At 48.5% G+C, this 19,339-nt stretch overlaps 1 protein-coding gene across 4 annotated transcripts in view; it reads left to right on the top strand.

Moving 5' to 3' along the window:
- Positions 1-19,339, top strand: part of CPSF6 (cleavage and polyadenylation specific factor 6) — a 539,228-nt gene that overhangs the window by 207,244 nt on the left and 312,645 nt on the right. For 2 of the 4 annotated variants that reach the window (XM_069629368.1, XM_069629366.1), the window contains exon 5: positions 4,123-4,284. In XM_069629368.1, the coding sequence (XP_069485469.1) occupies positions 4,123-4,284 (162 nt within the window). Of the gene's footprint in view, positions 1-4,119; positions 4,285-19,339 lie in introns of all 4 variants that reach the window. The other 2 variants (XM_069629367.1, XM_069629365.1) reach the window with 1 other exon arrangement.

Raw genomic sequence — 19,339 nt, 5'->3', positions numbered from 1 at the left:
GATGGAACCAAATCTCAAGTGGGTTTCTCTAACTTATGCAGTCAAATCCCTAAGAAGAATGGGCCCGTGAGCCGGAATGCTTCTCCCCAGGTAAGTTGCTTGTGTTGGTGAATATTCAAAAGAAGAGGCAACAAAGTTACTAGGTATGTCAATTGTGTTATCGTTCAGGTGGTACTACCCAGGTTCGACGACTGTTGAGGAGAATTCTGTCTCATTGCTGTGCTGATTCCCTTCAATCTTAGAAACCCCCAGCTCTTTTGCTGGACATTAGGACTTTTTGATTTTAACCCTGGAGTTAAAAGCAGGAGAAGGGGTCCAAGTCGGCCAGGAAGGACGAGGCCAAACCAGACAGAGGATCCAGCTTTTCCGTGAAGGCCCAAGTGTACCAGGCGAGGTTGTCCCCATTCCTCGAGGTTGTGAAGACTGTAGGGGCATACCCACAGGGCGCCCCGGTGACAGCCAGGGTGCCTCTTCCTCCCAGGAGGGAGGCTTCGAGCATGCCTGTTGAGAAGACACCAGAGAAGAGAATGCCAGACATCAGCCCGAGGCCGACCCATCTGGACCCAGGAAAGGGGGTGGGGGGATTTGAAGGCCTGCAGGGCAGACATCTTGTTGCGATCATCTCCGTCCGCACCGTCCAGGAGGGCGGTGATGAGGGTAACGCGGGAGACTCTCCCCACGATGACGGGGTGGGGGGTGCGACAACAGCAAGGGCGACTACCAGGTGCCCCAGGACGACTAGGTTCCACCTTGTGTTCCTAGGCCCCAGATACCGCCTAGAGATCTTTCACAGGATATTCTCTCCACGCTTTGCTGTTGGTGATGCAGAGCAGGATCCCAACGACCCCGACACCCGCTCCTCGCGTGGCACCAGTTCTGGCCACCCCATTGCCATCGGGGGAACCAGACGCGGTGGGCTCTTTCCATGCAATGATTGCCCGGGCATCTGAGCTGTTCCAGCTCACAGGGCTTCTTGTACCAGCGCTGGGAGGTGAAGAGAAAGACCATCCTTTCTGTCCTGCTCCTGGACGATGTGTGGGATGATGGAATGACCTTACTGAAGAACCCCACTACGGCCCCAGCGAAGAGGGACCGGCTGGAGAACAAGTACAGGGTGCCGGACTCTGCACCTAATTGCTTGCAGGACTCTTCACCCAAGTGCTTGCAGGCACAACCTTCTCCAGACTTCTGTGGCCGCCAGGAAGAAGTAATCGGGCTTGGCTTCTTCTTCCTCCACCCCTCAGGATTCCTGAGGGAAAGAAGCTGGATTCGATGAGTAGAAAGGTGATCAACTCAGCGGCGATGACGATCAAGGCTGCCAAAACCCTCTCGATCGTGGCCAGGTACGACCGTGAGCTGTGGTTTAAGCTGGCTCTTCTCCTGGATTTCCTCCCCAAGGACAAGCGGGCAGAGGCGTTGGAGATTCTCCAAGAAGGCGAGGTGGCATCCGACCACGCCCTCACGGTTGCCCTAGATATCGCGGATACAGGATTCCATCAGATGGGAAATGGGGTCTTGTCTTTGTCCTCGTGGTTGGCTCAAGGCCACCAATTTCAGGTAAGGGATCCAGGCAAGGGTTTTGGACATGCCCTTCGAGGACAACCTGTTTGGGAATGCTGTGGATGAGTCTCTCCAGGCCATCAAGGCGGACACAGAAACGGCGTGGGCCCTAGGTACCCTACAGCAACGGGGGACTTCCTTTCGTTCCTCGAGAGGGAAGACTTTCAGGTCATCGAAATGTTTTCGGCAGGGGCTCATCCTCTTACTGCCATCCCTCCCATTCCTCGGCCCAGGAAGCCAACAGGGGTAGATCCAAGGCCTTCGGAGGCAGATGTTGCTGTCTACCTCAAAACAGGAATGAACTGGCTGGGACGTCAGACACCCTCCCCTTCCCCAACCCCCCCGTCCCCCCTGTCCCACCCCCACCGTGCACCCTGGGGGAACATCGGCGTGTGGGAGACCATCTCGAACCGACAGATGGATGCTGGACGCTCTTGCCAACGGACACACCCTGGAGTTTCAGCGAAGTGCCCGGGAATACCTCCAGTGGCCCGACAGGAAAACCACATCCCTCAGCTGGTGCGGGAGGTTCAGGCGATGTTACAAAAAGGGGCGATAGAGTATACTCCGGAGCCCCAAAGTCGCAGAGTAACAAGCTCTAAGTGCTTCCTCGTAAGAAAGAAGACCGGGGGCTGGAGGCCCATCCGAACAACGACGGCTCAACAAATACTTAAGTTCCAGAAATTCTGGATGCTCATGCTACAACACATGCTCGGCCAGCTGTATGAGGGGGATTTTCGGTCATCGTTTGATTTGGAGGACGTGTACTTCCACGTCCCCATTCACAAAGGACACGGCAGGTTTCTGCGCTTCGTCCTTCAGGGGAAGCATTATCAGTTAAAGGCGCTGCTCAGCCTCTTCAAGTGCTTAGCGCTGGGAAGGTGGCACAATATTACACCACGAACCAGGATCGCTGAGCCTGAAGGCCTGGCTCCTGCAGCATTAGAGTTTGTGGGTTACGATCTCCCAGCGGACTGCAAGGAGGTGCTTGCGAAGGCCAGGGCTTTGTCTACTTTAAAATGCTATTGACACAAATGGAAGAGATTCGCAATTTGGTGCTGTTCACAGAAGATCAACCCTCTGAGGGTCACTGCTCTGCAGGTGCTGCCATATTTCCTGTCGTTGGCCAAAGCGGGGCTAGCTCATGTCTCCATCAAGGTTCTTCTGGTGGGTATCTCCCGCTACACAAGATCTCCGGGGTGGTCTGCATTGTGGTTGCACCGTCTGGTTAAGGAATTCATCAAGGGACTGTTCCGTTTGTTTCCGCCGGTGAAGGCTCCGGCCCCAGCGTGGGAACTCAATGTGGTATTCTCTAGAATCATGGGAGCTCAGCTTGAGCCTATGCATTCTGTTCCACTCAAGTTCCTGTCATGGAAGACGGCTTTTCTCGTTGCCATTACCTCTGCACGACAATTGTGTGAGATCCAGGCCCTGACCTGTAAGCCACTTTACTTAACATTCCAAGAGACAAGGGTGGCGCTGCGGACGCACCCCATCTTCATGCCTAAGGTGCCGTCGGACTTTCATCTTAACGAACCGTTGGTGTTATCTGTGTTTTTTCTGCCGCCTTCGCCGCCGGCTGATAGGACTTTGCACTCGCTGGATGTGGCTAGAGTGCGGAAGTTTTATGTGGATCGCACAAAGAACTTTGGTCCTGTGAACCATGGGAAGGCCCTGTCCAAGGCTTCCATTTCCAGGTGGCTCCCCGGCTGCATCATTGGCAACGGTTGGTTTGCCAACCGTTGCCTGGCCGTCCGAGAGACCACTCTAACAGAGCGATTGCTGCCACAACAGCGTTCTTGTCTGGGGTGCCTCTGCTGGACATCTGCAGGGCTGCTACATGGAGGTTGATGCACACCTTCACAAAATTCTACTGCGTCAACAGGGATTCCAGGGAGGAGTCCAGAGTCGGCCAGGCAGTGCTGGTCAACCTGTTCGCTTGAAGGTGAGGAGGTAAGAAAATTGCTTCTGTTGAGCCTTGCCACCTCCCTTGGCTGTGCATGTGTGTACTGCTGTGTATTCTTTATTCATGAGCATGTGAATCCATGCCAGACCCCATGCTGGAGAAGCAACAAATTACTTACCTGTAACTGTTGTTCTCCAGCATGGGTCTGGCATGGATTCACATGCGAACCCTCCCACTCCACTCTGCGGCTCTTCAGAGGCGGGGCTTAGGGAGAGGGCAGTCATTGGCTTGGGGGGCAATATGAGCCAGAGCTCAGTGATTGGTTTATAGGAGAAAGACAGTTCAGAAACGAAACTGATTTTTACCGTGGATTCCCAGTGTGACGACGAGGAATATTCATGAGCATGTGAATCCATGCCAGACCCATGCTGGAGAACAGTTACAGGTAAGTAACTTTTTCCTTCATTACCTTTCTCCTGAAGTGAAGGACCTGAATTACCTTAATCTGGTTCAAGAGGATGTATTGTAAGAACCATGGACTATTGCTTAAAGCTATGGAAAAGTAGCTTTTGGAAAACGGAAGGCACTGCATTCTGGGGGGTAGTTTAGGACTTTAAAAGATGTATATACTTTCTGTTCTATTTTCATTGTTGTAGCTACACAGGCTGGGCAAATGGCCGGTGAAGGTAAAGCGGGACCTCCCGGAATCAATTCCCGTGCACCTTTTCCGCCGGTTGGCAGAGGGCGAGGCCGCTTCCCACCTGGCCCTGGTGGTGACAGATTTCCTGGGCCTGGAGGACCGCCACCACCCTTTTCAGGTAATCAGATTTTTAAGGCTTTTTATATTTGTTTTCTGAGCAAAGCTTTAAAGGACTGTCATGCTTTACAAACCTGCAAGGAATTGTTTTGTTTAAACCAGTCTATCTTATTGTAAGATGCTGACTAATTTGCTATGGTAGTAAACCCTAGTGTGTGCACTAGTCCCATTGACCTTTATCTCCTCTGCATTAACTTCAAGCTGCACCTGGTCAGTCAGGTTTAATTGGTTTTGTAACCACATTGCTGTGCCTCTGCATAGCAGGAGCTCTGCAAGCAACCATGAAGTACCTTCAAACTAGGCTTTTTCAAGGTCAAAATACTGGGATAAGGCATTTGAACAAAAGTTGTTCACAGGAAAAGGTGCCCTTTTTTTAGAAAATGTAAATTGATGCTCATCACAGGTCACTTCTTGACTTGTGCCATATTTAAAGAGCCTTGGTCACTGGCATCACTTTTATAAAACAATTTGTAACCTTTGCTGTAATGTAGCACGGCCCACTCTAAGTGGGGTGCTGCCCAGTACACGTGCATTTTTCTGTAAGGTTACTTTGGATAACCTTTATGATGTGCTCTGACCAGGCTGGTGACTATAAACCTATGTTTTTCTCTTGTATTGTTCCCTACTGTGCACCATTGTCATTACCGCAATGCCTTTTGGTTAGGTAAGATTTTCATAGAAATGGTAAATCTTCCTGACTTGTCAACCCCAGAACCTTTTGCTTTACTGGTGGATTATTTTTCCTTATACGGCTGTGAGTGGGAACCCTTTTCCACACCCACAGGATCATATACTCTTTTTATGGGTGTCATTTTTTTTAGACTCTCCATAGTCTCTTTTTAAAGTTTTCCTCTTCAACAACTTTTTGGCAATAAGTGCCTGTTGTTGATTGGTTGCCCTAGGGACTCCCCTTTTAACTTTCGAATGGATTGTGTCCTCCAACGTATTCATCATCTTGGATATTCCCGTCCAGCTTCAGCTGCTTCGGAAAACTTTTCTCGGCAGAAGGCGCTGTGCGTCGATGGCGTTGAGTCGAGGTCCCCCGAAGGCCTCCGTCGAGGGTGATGTCATCAGGTATACAAGTAGCACACGCGGCGTCCGTTGGCTTAAGTTCGTTTTTCCGCAGTATGTGTTATCAGACTCGGTGTGCCTCGGTAATTTCTGTGGCGCAGAATAATTTTTCAAAGAATTAAATCGAAGATGTCCTCTTCATCGACCCGACTACCCTGCGTTCGGGGTTCAAGAAGTGCAAAGATTGCAGTTAAAAAAATGTGGTCACTGACCCACATCGATCGTCTTGTGCCTTGGGAAAGATCACGACACGGAAGCCTGCACGAAGTGTTAGGCGATGGCCGGTAAGGCCTTGCGAGAGTGGAAAGGAAAACTGCAGGTGAGTCGACAAACAAAATCCAACCGAAAATCCTGGAACGTCGAGTCAAGAACACACAAAGAATCTCCTCGACGCGATAGGACACATAGGTCGAGATCCCGAAGTGGCTCCCACCACTCATTGGCTTCGACGAAAAGGTTGAAGAGATTACACCGGTCCCCATCCACTTTGTCAGATGACTCTCCCAAAAGAATGAAATGCCCCACAAAACACTTATTCCGAAGAGTGGGAAGCTTTCAGGGTGAAAATGATGGAGGTATTTGAGAGGGCTAAGCCTCTGACCGCGCCTTCCTCTGAAGCCGGCCGGGAGTGTTCCCGTACCGACACTTGAGCGCCCTCGAGCCCGGTTGATCGAAGAAGAGCTGATCGGGAACCCTTGAGGACCCCGAGCAAAAAATACCGCTCGAGATCAACGCTGTCCAAGGTCCAGCATAGCTCGAAGGACAAAGCTCAAAGGGCGCCTCAACACCTTCAAGACCGTTTCTGTCGAAGGCTCCTATTTCATCAACGCCGAAAATTTCTAAGGCTCCAGTTCAGTCATCTGAACAGGCTGCAGCAAGAGAGAACGCTGCAAAGCCTACACCCTCTTTAAAAACATTTCCTACAGTGAAGACTTTTTCACTCCTCTGCCCAGGAAAGAATGCTTTAAATCCCTATCCTTGATATTTGAAGAGCAGGAAAAGTCTGAGGATGAGGAGGTCCCATTTGGCTTGGAATGTCACCCCCAATGTTCCAGAATGCCTCATCTCTGAAGAGAGTAAAATGAGAGCTCTCAAAGAGACATTACACAACGCTAGTGGTGTGGATACATCACCTTGGGCAGAATTTGGACAGCCAGAGCCAGGAGACCATGCCAGTTCCTCATTCCGTCAACTAATGATGAAGCTGGTTGATTATTTAGGATGGTCTGGACCACAGACCCAGTTTGTCCAGCATGATCTGACAGACATTCTAGATCAAGGCCCAGCCACTGATCCAGTTCTATCTGTTCATGTGGCTTTGCAAAATAGGGTGGCCAAGAATTGGGAGAACCGGACTCTATTCCACCTGTGAATAAGACCCTTACATCAAAATACCGCCCTTACAGTAGCGACCCCGGCTATCTGTCAAAACACCCTTCTCCGAGAGTCTGGTGGTCCTGGCAGCCACTGCTACATCAAAGTGACGTACCCTACTATCCCTCCAGATGGGGACGCCAAGCGTGTGGATGGATGGGCACGCAAGGTATTGTCAGCAGGGAGTATGGCCTTAAAATCGGCCAACTCCATATGTGCCTTGGCAAAATTCTTTTACACTCTCTGGGAGTGCATCTCCATGGCGGCGGAGCATATTCCAGAAGGGGAGGAAAGGGAATGATCCCTGGCTATTGTTACAGATAGAAAGGAAGCCATGCAGGAATCCCTTCAATCAGGTTTGGACTCTGCAGATAGCGTCGTCAGGTCCATGGCTACTAGCAGTTATGCGCTGGTTTGCGTGATTACGGAAGCCGGATTTTGCACCAGATTTGCAATCCTGTCTTCTGAACATGCCCTTTGACGGGTCTCACCTTTTTGGCAGCAAGGCTGATGAGAGCCTTCAGAGGTTGCAGACCTTATAAGTGGCTGCCAAGTCTTCGGGAGCCGCTATGAGGCAACCCCTGCCGTTTCGTTCATCAGGGCATTCTTGGAAGAGACGATCCTATCGTTAATACTCATTTGGAAAGGTGAGAGGAATGGGCCGTCAAAGAGGCCAAAGAAAGATCCCAGTGGTGGACGAGGTAAAAGTGCTAAACCGGCTGCAGCGTCCTTGCCATCAGCAGCCGCAGCTTCCGCCCTAAAACCGCTTTGAGAGCTTGCATCATGTAACACCGGTGGGTGGCAGACTCTCAGCATCTGCAAGAATGGCGAGTCATTACTTCAGATGTTGGGCTCTGGAAACAATAGCCCAAGGTTACTGCCTTCCATTCTTAACGCAGCCTCAAAACAATCCACCAGGGAGACGCTCTTTGAAGTTTCTAGATCCGCTCCTACAGCAGGAGATTTTAACCCTGCTAGAGAAAGGCGCTATAGAACCAGTGCCTGTAGCGGAGAGGAACAAGGGTTAGTACTCCCCATGTTTTTTTATTCCCAAAAAGGACAGAGGACTGAGACCCATCTTGTACTTGAGCTACTGGAACAAGTTCCTGAGGAAGGACAAATTCAAGATGGTCACTCTTTCTCAGATCCTTCAGGCCCTCCAACTTCTTGGTTGGTGTCATTTGACCTTCTGGATGCTTATTTTCATGTGTAAATGCATCCCAAGCACAGAAAATACCTGAGGTTCACCGTTGGCGGCTCACACTATCAGTTTCGAGTCCTACCATTAGGGTTGACCTGCGCCCCAAGGGTTTTCACCAAACTGATGGCTGTAGAGGCAGCGTATCTCAGGAGAGAGGATCCATGTCTAACCCTACCTGGACGATTGGTTGATCAGGGCGCATTCTCCTGAGCAAACCCTGGATCCATCTAGAAGTCACCTGCCACTCCCTTCACAGACTGGACTTCTCCCTCATTTTCAAGAAGTCACAGGTGACACCTTTTCAGCAGCTCCAGTACCTTGGAGCAGAATTGGATGGTTGCCAGTCAAAGGATCGACACCAAAGGGTTGACAGGTCAAAGGATTGAATTTTTCTTCCACATATTTCTTTTTGGGGAGGAGGGGTTTGGGGGATCCCCAACCCCCCTTTTTTTGCTAAAACACTTTTTTTCCCTAAACGAAAACCTAAAAGAATATATATAATTTTAAAAAAAAATCGATCCTTTGACCTGTCGACCCTTTGGTGTCGACCCTTTAGATTCGATCCTTTGACTAGACACTGTATTGGATACATCCTTGGGAAAGAGCTCTCCTCCCAAGACGAGGGCTCAAGACATTTTTTAGATGGTCTCCAAATGTCAGAGTGCCCTAAATCTTCCGGCCTACGACTTCTTGAGGTTGCTAGGCCTCATGGCATCCTGCATCTTCCAAGTGCAAGAGGCTCGCCTGAGAATCGGATCCCTTCAATGGGCTCTAAAGACTCAATGGTCCCAGTTCTCAGGAAAGATGACAGATCTACTTCAGGTTTCGAGCAGGGTTCAACAAGACCTTCTGTCGTGGACCCGCAAGAACAATATTCTGAAAAGAGAACATTTTTGGCTACCATGGACGGAGATCACAGTAGTGACGGACGCCTCACTTATGGGGTGTGGATCCCACGCCAACGATCTGACAGTCAGCGGTCATTGGTCTCCATCGGAGTCCAAACTACACCTCAACCTTTTAGAGCTGAGGGCAATCAGACTAGCGCTGAAGGCTTTTTTGCCCTCGGTCAGGGGGACTAACGTCCTGATAATGACGGACAACACTGTGGCCATGCATTACTTCAACAAAAGAGGGGGTGTAGGATCACTACCTCTGTGCAGAGAGGCAGTGCGGCTCTGGTTCTGGGTAATTCAAGAAGGGATCTCCTTATCGGCAGTTCATCTAGTCGGGGGGGAAAAAAACACAACACTGGACGCTCGGAGCAGGCAGGGTACAGTCTCCCACAAGTGGGAGCTAGCTTAGGAAGTCCAATAGATCTTCGCCCTTTGGGGAACACCTCAAGTAGACCTGTTTGCGACCAGAGTCAACCGTAAGTGCGAAAGGTATTGCTCAAGGGAATTTCCTGCGAGAGGAGCTCTAGGAGACACTTTCGTGGTGGACTGGGATTTCTCACTACTTTACGTGTTTCCACCGATTTCCCCGTCATTTCTCAAGTAATCAGCAGGCTGAGACGGTTCGGAAGCCGCATGATCCTAATTGGCCTGGATTGGGCATGGACAATGTGGTACCCGACCTTCTAAACATGTCCATCTGTCCTCAAATTCGTCTTCCTCAGAGAGAAGCTTCTCTCACAAAGGGAGGCTTGGGTTCTCTATCCAGATGTCAGCACTCTCAACCGTCATGCTTGGTATTTGAAAGGCTGAGATACAGGGATTGGGACCTCCTGGATGACGTCATGGAGGTGTTGCTTTCGGCAAGAAGGCCAGCAACAAATTCTCTGTGCCGTTGGAAGAAGTTTTGCAACTGATGCAGGGAAAAGAATGTTGATCCTTTTTTATGTTCAATCCCAGAGGTGTTGTCTTTCCTCTTATCACTGGCACATAAGGGTCTCAATGCTGGGACCATTAAAGGTTATTTGGCATTGCTTTCCATTTTTAAGCGCTCTTCGGAAGAGGGATCCTATTTTAAAATTCCTTTGGTAATCCAATTACAAAAAGGGCTCACAAATGTGTTCCCACCTTCATTCCAAGTCCCAGTTTGGGACCTTAATCTGGTTCTAAAGTTTTTAATATGTGCCCCATTTGAACCCTTGCCCACATGCCCTTTAAGGTTAACCTTCAAGACCATTTTATTGGTCGCATTAACATCTGCACGAAGAGTGAGAGAGTTGCAGGCACCATCTTCCAGGCCACCCTATACTGTGTTCCACAAAGACTGTTGTTTTAAGGGTTACACCCTCCTTTTTGCCTAAAGTTGTTTCAGATTTTCATCTGATTCAGAAAATCATTCTACCTGCTTTCTATCCGCCCCTCCCCCCCTCCCCCCTGTCCCCACCCATCCTGCTAAGGAGGAGGAAAGACTCCACACGCTGGAACCTAGAAGGGCGTTAAGCTTTTATATTTCTAGGCTCTCCGAGCTCGGGGTTGATTATCAACTTTTTATTGGCTACACTGGAAGAAAATTGGGTCAAGCAGTGTCTAAACAGTTCTTGTCTAGATGGATTGTACTTTGCATTACTGAAGGCTACAGATTGGCTGGTAAGATCCCGCTGGAAGGCTTGAGGGCCCACTCAACCATAGGTATAGCCTCTTCGACAACTCTTCAAAGGGGTGTCCCGTTAAGTCGATTTCTGATGCAGCGACTTGGTCCTCAATGCATACTTTCACAAAGTTTTACAGTTTAGGCGCTTCCTACTCCAAAGAACTTGCCTTTGATAAGGCAGTACTAATATTCAGTACTGTTAAAAAAAGAGAAATTCTACTCCCTCTTCCTCCAAATTCTTACACTGCTTAAGGAATCTATCTAAGATGAGGAATACGTTGGAGGACACAATCCATTCGAAGAACAAGTTACTTATCCAACTGGTAACGTTCTTTCGACTTGATGTTCCTCCAACGTATTCCTCATCGCCCTCCCATCCTACCCCTCTGTAGAACTTCTAAGGTTTTCACTACTTCAACTCTCGCAAGGCCGAACCCTGTCGACCTACACTGGCTCAACACGAGCAAGAGGGAAAAAACAGAACTGAGGCCAACTGGCGCTGCGTGTGATACTTGCATACCTGATGACGTCGCCCTCGACGGAGGCCTTTGAGGGACCTCGACTCTATGCACGCCGCCCTCTGCCGGGAGAATTTTTCCGAAGCAGCTGAAGCTAAACGGGAATATCTAAGATGAGGAATACGTTGGCGGAACATGTAGTCGAGAGAACGTTACCAGTTGGTAAGTAACTTGTTCTTCTATGGCTCACTATGACAGAACTACAGTTCCCAAGGGTAGAAAGGATCTTTCGATGCATTTTTTTTTTTATTTGTTGAAACTAGCACACCCCACCTTATGTGGAGTACTGGGGAGGGGAGATGCAATATATTCCAATTCGCACTAAAAACTAACAATTCTGTTACAGGTACAAGCTTACCTTTTAATTTGGTGCACCTTTACTGCGGGCTGTGTTCACAGCTGCAGGAAAGACACCTAAGGATGCTCATTTTACCAAAATGGCCTCAGTCTTCTTTTTTAGTCATTTTAGTGTTTCTTCGGCCATCTTCCTTCCCCTGACATCCAGGGTGGGAAATTCCTTTGTGATTTCATTTTATTTGTTTTATTTTTAAAAAAGATTTTTTTAAAAAATCTTCAGTAGGAGTCCCTGGGACTCCCCGCCCAGGATCCAGTCTCTCTGAAGGCATGAAGCGAGGGAGGAGACCAACGCACAGCCCTTTGTCTTCCTCCTTGCCTGTATGTGGACAAATCCCAGTGGGGGGGCTGGCTGTCCTGATTGCACAAGCAGACCGCCCCTTGTAAAATGCCGGGAGAAAATGCAGAGGTTATGATGTAGTTCCTGTTAAGTTCTCTGAACCTGAAGACAAGTGACCACTGGAACCAAAACCGAAGAGGATGATGAAGGAAAAGTGGCTGAGACGATTTTCAGCAACTGGACAGCCTGCTTTGTAACCTGAGCCTGCTGTAACCCTTCCTTCCAATCAACCTGGGGACTGCGAAAATGATGACCCAGAGCCTGGTGAGAACCACTAGATTCAAGAAGACCTGCATTTTGAGACATCCTACGCCATGCTGCGACCTTGCGGGGCTGCAATACCCCAATACCCTGGGATCTCACGCCATTGTGCGGTGCACAGTCTTCGGAATCTCACTGAAACTTCGTGGGCATCCTGGTGCTTCTCCAGAGAGACAAATAGTCCGTAATGTCCCCTCAATAGAGTGCTGGTCCTTTTGTAACAAGAATCCGACCAGCGATATTCTGTCTTCTTCTGTGCTCCTGTAAAAGGCGCCATATCCACAGAACCACATCCAGCCGCGAGGAAAACCTTGCCTAGAGCCTTCTCCATTGATCCCCGCTGTAAAGCCCCTTCCAAGGTCCTTTTTTCAGTCACCATGACAAGGAATCCACTCACCTGGTTTTGGGCTGCAGATCCTGAAGTCGTCCTGCTGCAAAAATCTTAAATACTGAGGTACTGTATTGGCTTGGATATGTACTTGCCTTAAGTCTCTTGTGATTCCTGTGAAGTGTGGGGTGTTTTCTGTGATTAGGAGGCCTCTCGTCCAGTTCACCCAGTTCCACTGCTGGAATCCTCCTAGTGCATCTTCTGTGAAGCCCCTGGATCCTCAACTAACTCTAAAGTAAAATACTCATATGTTTGCCCAGTCTTCCTGAGGAACTCTGACTTTTGCTACTTAAGACGACTACTGTTGGACAGTAGACCCTAGTGACAACCCCCCCTTTCTGCCACTGAGAACACTCCAGCTCCAAGAATAAGAGAAACACTTTTAAGGGATTGGGCCTTTTACCTAGAAAAGAGAATGTGTTTAAAAGTTACTTACTTGTAAAAGAGTTTGTTGGTAACTGTAACTCTGAGAGTGAACAGTTACAAAAAGTTCTTACTTTCCTTGGATGTGTGATGCATTATTCTCAAAAGTATGGATAACATCTTTCTTTCCTTAGAAACCGTTTTGCCATTCTAACATAAAGTAGATGTAAGGGTGTATTACTCACCTGTGATTTGGTTGTGCCATTTCCCAAAAGTAATGCTGCCGTTTTCACTTATTTATTCCTGTTAGGATCATGGTGTGAGTGTTCCCCAACTGGGTCTTCCTTCCCCTGACTTGCTGTTAGCCTGTCCAGAATAAGTCTGCATTAGATGTTACCTACCTAGAATAACTGAGTCATTCATAAAGTGTAACATTGTGTGTTGGTTTCCCTGTGCTATCTGAAGAAGTGCATCAGCTCCATGGAGATTGTTTAAATGGACTTTGGTTGTCCTGGCTCCCTGCAGACTTGTCTAACACATTGACATTGGTTCTTACTGCCCCATATAGGTCGTACATAAGTGTTGGGTAAGATTTTCACAGAACTGGTAAATCCTCCTGACCTGGGCAACCCCAGAACATTTTGCATTACTAATGGGATTTTTTTCCTTAATACCTCAGTGAGTGGGAACCTTTTTCCACACTCACATAATCTTTAACTCTTTCTATGGGTGTCATTTTTTTGACTCTCCATAGTGTCTTTTTAAAGTTACCATCTTTAGCAACTTATTGGCAATATGTGCCTGTTGTTGCTGGGTTGCCCTAGGGGCTCCCCTTTTTAACTTTCTTTTGCTAACCTTGGGTGAACTACAGTTCCCTAGGGTAGAAAGGATCTCTGGATCCCTTTTACATTTTATTCTGTGAAGCCAGCACACCCTACCTTATGCGGAGTGGTTGGGAGATGCAATGTTATCCCCTCTCACACTAAAACTGTAACAATTCTGTTCCAGGGACAAGCTTGCCTTTAATGGGAGGTGGCAGTGATACCTTGTATTAATTTGGTGCACCTTTGCCGGGGGCTATGTTCACAGCTGCAGTAAAGGCACCCAAGGGTGCTCATTTTTCCAAAAAGGCCCCTTTCCTTTTTTCGCCATATTAGTGTTTCTTGCTCCTTCCCCTGACATCGAAGGGCAGGAAATTCCTTTGTGTGGTTTTTATCTTCGGCAGGAGTCCCTGGGACTCCCCACCCAGGCTCCAGTCTGTTTGTGAAGGCAGGAAGCGAGGGAGGAGACCAATACTCCACAGCCCTTTGTATTCCTCCTTGTCTGAATGGGGACAAATACCAGTTGGGGGCTGGCTGTCCTGATTGCACAACCAGACCTCCCCTTGTTCTAAAATGTGGGGAGAGAATGCAGAGGTTGTGCTGTAGTTCCTGATAAATACTCCGACCCTAGGAGCTGAAGAAAAGTCGACCACTGGAACCGAAATCGAAGAAGATGATGAAGGAAAAGCGGCTGAAACTTTTTCCAGCGACCAGAGAGCCTGCTGTGTAACAAGAGCCTGCTATAGCCCTTCCTTCCAATCGACCGCGGGACTCCGAAAATGACGATCCCGAGCCTGGTAAGACCCACTAGATTCAAGGAGACCTGCATTTTGAGCCATCCCACGCGTTGCTGTGACCTTGCGTTGTTGCAATACCCTGGGACCTCGAGTCACTGTGCGGTACAGTCTTCCGAAATACTGAATTTCGCTTCAACTTCCTGGGCATCCTGGTGGATCTCCAGAGATACAAATGGAGTCTGAAAAGTCCCCTCAACAGAGTGCTGGACCTTTGTAACGATGAGAATTCAACCGAAAAGGCGCCAAAATCTGCCGAACTGCATTCAGCCGTGAGGGAAACCTTGCCTAGAGCCTTCATCGATCCCTGCTGCAAAGTCCCGTCTGAGGTCTTGTATTCAGTCACCACGACAAGGAATCCACTGACCGGGTGTTTGGCTGCAGACCCTGAAGTCCTCCTGCTGCAAAATCTTCAATGCTGAGGTACTGTTGGCTTGGGTATATACTTAACTTAAATCTCTTGGGATTTCTGTGTAGCTGTGGGGCGTTTTCTGTGATTGGGGGGTCTCTCGTCCAGTGCAACGAGTCCCACTGCTAGAATCCTGCTGGGGTGTCTTCTGAAAAGCCCTATCCTCTTCTAACCCTAGAAGTAAAGTACTCGCCTGTTTGGCCAGTTTTCCTAAGGAACTCTGACTTTTGCTGCTAAAACTACTCTGACATTGCCTGTTGTTCACTAGTCTTAGTGACCCCACTTCTGCCACTGAGAACACTCATGCTCCAAGAACCAGGGAAAGACTTTGAAAGGATTGGTTCTTTTGCTTGGAAATGAAAATGTGTTTAAAAGTTACTTACTTGTAGAGAGTTGGTTGGTAACTGTAATTCTAAGAGTGAACAGTTACAAAAGTTCTTATTTATCTTGAATGTGTGATGCACTATTCTCAAAAGTATGGTTAACATCTTTTCTTCCTTAAACTGTTTTGCCATTCTAATAGAGAGTAGATGTGAAGGTATTTTACTCTCCTGTGATTAGGTTGTGCCTCTTCCCAAAAGTAAAGTGTTGGTTTCATGAGATTAGTCCTGTTAGGATAATTGTATGAGTGTCCCCCAACTGGGTCTTGCTTCCCCTGACTTGCTGTTAGCCTGTCCAGAATAAGTCTGTATTAGGTTGTTGCCCACCCAGAATAACTTTGTCATTCAGTAAAGTGTAACATTGGGTTTTACTTTCCCCTTCATTGTGAGGTTAAACAAATTATGTGGGTTTTTACTTAACATGAGTTAGCTGTGTGTCTTCCCAAAAATAATTTAGATGAGTTACTGCTTACCTCCAATCTGGGGTTCCCTGATTTCAAAAGCACCTGTAATTGTATATTACACCCTTAGGTTTTACTCACCTAGTATAACTGTGTGTTATCACAAAAGTAGTTATAGGTTTTTACTGTACCTAGAATAAGTGTCTACACATTGAGTGTTTATTAAGTGATTAGCTCAAGAGAAGCTTTTTCCGTTTTCTGTTTTGTCTGTTAATATATAAGATAACACAAAGGACAAAGTACCCCAGAATTGAGGTAGCAATCCATAGATTTCCCAGTTTTGTTTATAGCCTAGAATAAGTGTTCCACTATTCACCAAAAGTATGTCCATGTGACTGATTATGTGATTTGTATCAAGAGTCACTACAATTGGAAGGGTTTACTGCCCTTGCATTACTGAATGGAGTTGTGAAAGTAACTGTTGGTTTTTACTCCCCAAGAATAGTTGTAACCTATACTGAATGTGTATGGAAAGGTTTTGACTTCCCTAGAACTACTGTCTGGGGTTACAAAGTATAGTGTTTGTTTTTATATTGTGATTTCATATAATCTGTTAGTGCTTACTTGTCCCTAGATTTATCTGGGCCTACCCGTTTTTAAATAAATCCTTTATTTTTACAGTACAAAGTATTTCAGTGTTTCTTTGGACCATTTGTATTACAATTTAATTTGTACTGATTCTACAGCCCTCTCTCCCTCCTAAAATAAGCCTGGCTGCTCTGTCTGCGCTACCATGTACTCGGGATGTACAGCCGTATACTAAGAGTGGAGTCTTGTACTGCCTCAGTTGAATGGTTTTACTAAGCAATTAGTTGGACTTCAGAAAAACTTTCCTAACACAGAAGTTGAAATTGTATTGCTGGGAAAGATCTAACTTAGACTTAATTGTGAGATTAAAAAAGTATACAGGTTTTACTTGGCTTGAATTACCTGTTTGCTAGCCAAAAATAAGTGACAAGAGTTGCTGCTTATCTCAAACTGTGTTTCACTGATCTCAAAAGCACCTGTAATTGAATATTATATGATATTGATATTTTATTTCTATAGCGCTCGTACACAAGTGATTAAGAGCGCGACAAGGGAGGGGAACAGGGGAGAACAAAACAACGATCTTACTAGGCCCAGGGACGTTGAGAACGCGCAAGTGTATGAGGGAGGGGGAAAGTACATGGAAGGGGGGAGAAGTGGAAAGTGCAGAGCAAAGGAGAAACAGATAAATATTTATAAATAATAAAGGCAACAAAGTGGTTGTGCAGCCAGCAAGTGGCGGGTTTAAGGCAGCAGACAGGGTAGGCCTGATAAGTGCAGGAAGAAAAAGGGGGGGCTGTATGGGTACAGATACAGACCCCAGGGCAAGGGGTGGCCCAGAGGCAGTGCGGGAGGTTGCAGGGTGAGCAGGTGCACGGTGCCAAGAGAACAGATCAGCAGGGGATAGAGGGGGAGCAAAGGTTTTGGCTTTACTCACCTAGTATAACTTTTATCACAAAAGTAGTTGGAGGTTTCTACTGTACCTAGAATAAGTGTTCCACTGTTAAGGGAGTATTCTCATGTCTGTGCTAATTCCCCTCTACCTTGGAGACCCCCTGCTTTTTTGCTGGACCCTTCAATTTTTATCTTTGAGTGAGACCTTTTTCTCAATCTCTCGTTTTTTTTTTATCTGATTTTGACTCGTGTTTCTTCGGTATTTTATTTGGTTATTTCACCAGCATGGGGTCTGGCATGGATTCATATGCTCATGAATATTCCCCGTCGTCAGGCAGGGAATCCTCCGTAAAGAAAAAAATTGGTTTGTTTCACTTCTGAACTGTCTTTGTCCTAACTAATCACTGGTTTCTGGATCATACTGCCCCCCGCCAATGACTGCCATCTACCTAAGCCCCTCCTATGGTAGCCATCTTCAGCTTTTTACTGCACGTTTGAGAGGTGGGAGTCCTCGTGATTAGCTCTCGGGCTTTTTGCTGGGTTTTGATCTTTTTCTTAGAATTTACTAAATGTTTCCAGTCAATTGAGCCTCAAGCTCCAATGATCCATCATCCGAATAATGGGGACCTGTTTTTGGACTTTCAACGCTCCTCATGGGCGAGATTTCATCTAGTTCGCTTCTTGGAGGATTCCAGAAGTTTCTTTGAGGCCTACACGGTGTGGTCATCGCAGAGGAGAAGGAAGACACCGCGGAGAAGGAAGACACCGCTTCTATTCAAGGTTTGCCCAGGATGCGGTCTACGGAACATCTACTCAGACGATAGGCACTCTGTGCCTCTACTGCCTGCATTCGGACCAAACGCACGTGGAGGATGACTGTGCTCTTTGCAAGGAGATGGTCCCCTGCACCATGGAGGATCGGCGCATATGTCTCACTGAGAGGCTCCAAGCCAAGGCCCCCACTAAGAGTGAATCCCGGCAGCATGCCTCCCCCAGCCACAAGAAGAAACCAGAGTGGTCTTCTAAGACCTTTCAGGGCGCTCCGATGATGGGGGGCCCAACATAAGGCTATGCACCGCGTGTCAGCGGTCACTGGGAACGCTATTGCGACGGGCTCCCCGGCGGCCAGGGCGAGCCCAATGTCTCCAGCGCCTTCGACCACGAGCCAACGGTTCGGCGAAGAGGAAGTCGGACCACCCGGGTAAGCTTCTGGAAAAGCAGAAGGAGAAGACCAATGAGGAGCGGGGCGCTGACCAACCCCCCCCTAAGGTGAAGGCCTCTAGCTCGACCAAGGTAGTGCAGGCCCAGTTACACCCGGCAAAGCCTTCCATTGAAGGAGTGGTGGCGTCCCTAGCGAAGGCCGCGGATATGGGTTCGCAGGGTACGGCCCCCAAGGAGAGAGTTTCCCTGCCTGCCAGGAGGGAATCCTCTTTTCAGCCCATAGAGAAGACACCCGGGAAGGTGATGCCCAGCTCCCTGAAACCGTCTGCTTTGGTCGCATAGAGGGTGTTAGGGGGAGGGCACGGTAGTCCTGCAGGGCACACGCATCTCCTCTGAGGAGGAGCTTTCTACTCTCCAGACCATTTTGGAGAAGTTCGTTGAGGCCAAGTCCTATGGGAGGGACTCGGATGAGGGAGACGTTGAGAGTGGCGACGAGGAGGTGCAGGGTGTGGAGGATTTGGAGGGCCCTACACTACTGCTGCCGTCGCTCCCACCTCTGCAATCACCTCAACCCCCAGCCGGCATTTCAGTGGACATTCTCCAGGCACTGCACACCTTGTGCTCGGAGATCCGGACGAGGATGTCCCTTCTGCCGGCGGCAGACCCCACAGCGCCCGGGCCATCAGGCGAGCCCCTGCCAAGAAGAGTTCACACTCCACCGCCTTGTCACCCTTCGCCTCCCTCCCCTCCACGAGGGAGGATATGGACCCGGAAACTGCGGCGGGCATGGACGACAACGGTGGATTAGGAGATCTCCAGTCTCTGCCGCCCAGAGACGCAACGCCCGACGAGATAGGCTCGTTCCATGCCATGATCTCTAGGGCCTCGGAACTGTTTTGGCAGACCTCAGAGGAAAAGAGGGTTTCCCGTACCAGCGCCGCAAGGCTAAGATTAACGTACTTGCTATTGGACGACATTTGGGACGAGGGAGTGTCCCTTATGAAGAATCATTCCTCGGCGAAGGTTGACCGTTATGAGGAAAAGTGCACGACGCCGGACTCTGCACCCAAGTGTTTCAGGTCCCAGCCTTCCCCGGATTCGGTGGTCTCGGCGGTGTCGAAGACATCTTCTGGCTCTTCTGTGTCAACGAGCCCCCCTGCCCCCCCAAAACCCCCCTCCACAGCGAGGGGAAGA

Source organism: Ambystoma mexicanum, chromosome 12, assembly GCF_040938575.1.
Source record: "Ambystoma mexicanum isolate Mex_15411 chromosome 12, UKY_AmexF1_1, whole genome shotgun sequence".
Classification (NCBI taxonomy): Eukaryota; Metazoa; Chordata; class Amphibia; order Caudata; family Ambystomatidae; genus Ambystoma; species Ambystoma mexicanum.
The sequence above is the reverse complement of the archived record's forward strand: the minus strand, read 5'-3'. Positions and strand labels throughout refer to the sequence as shown.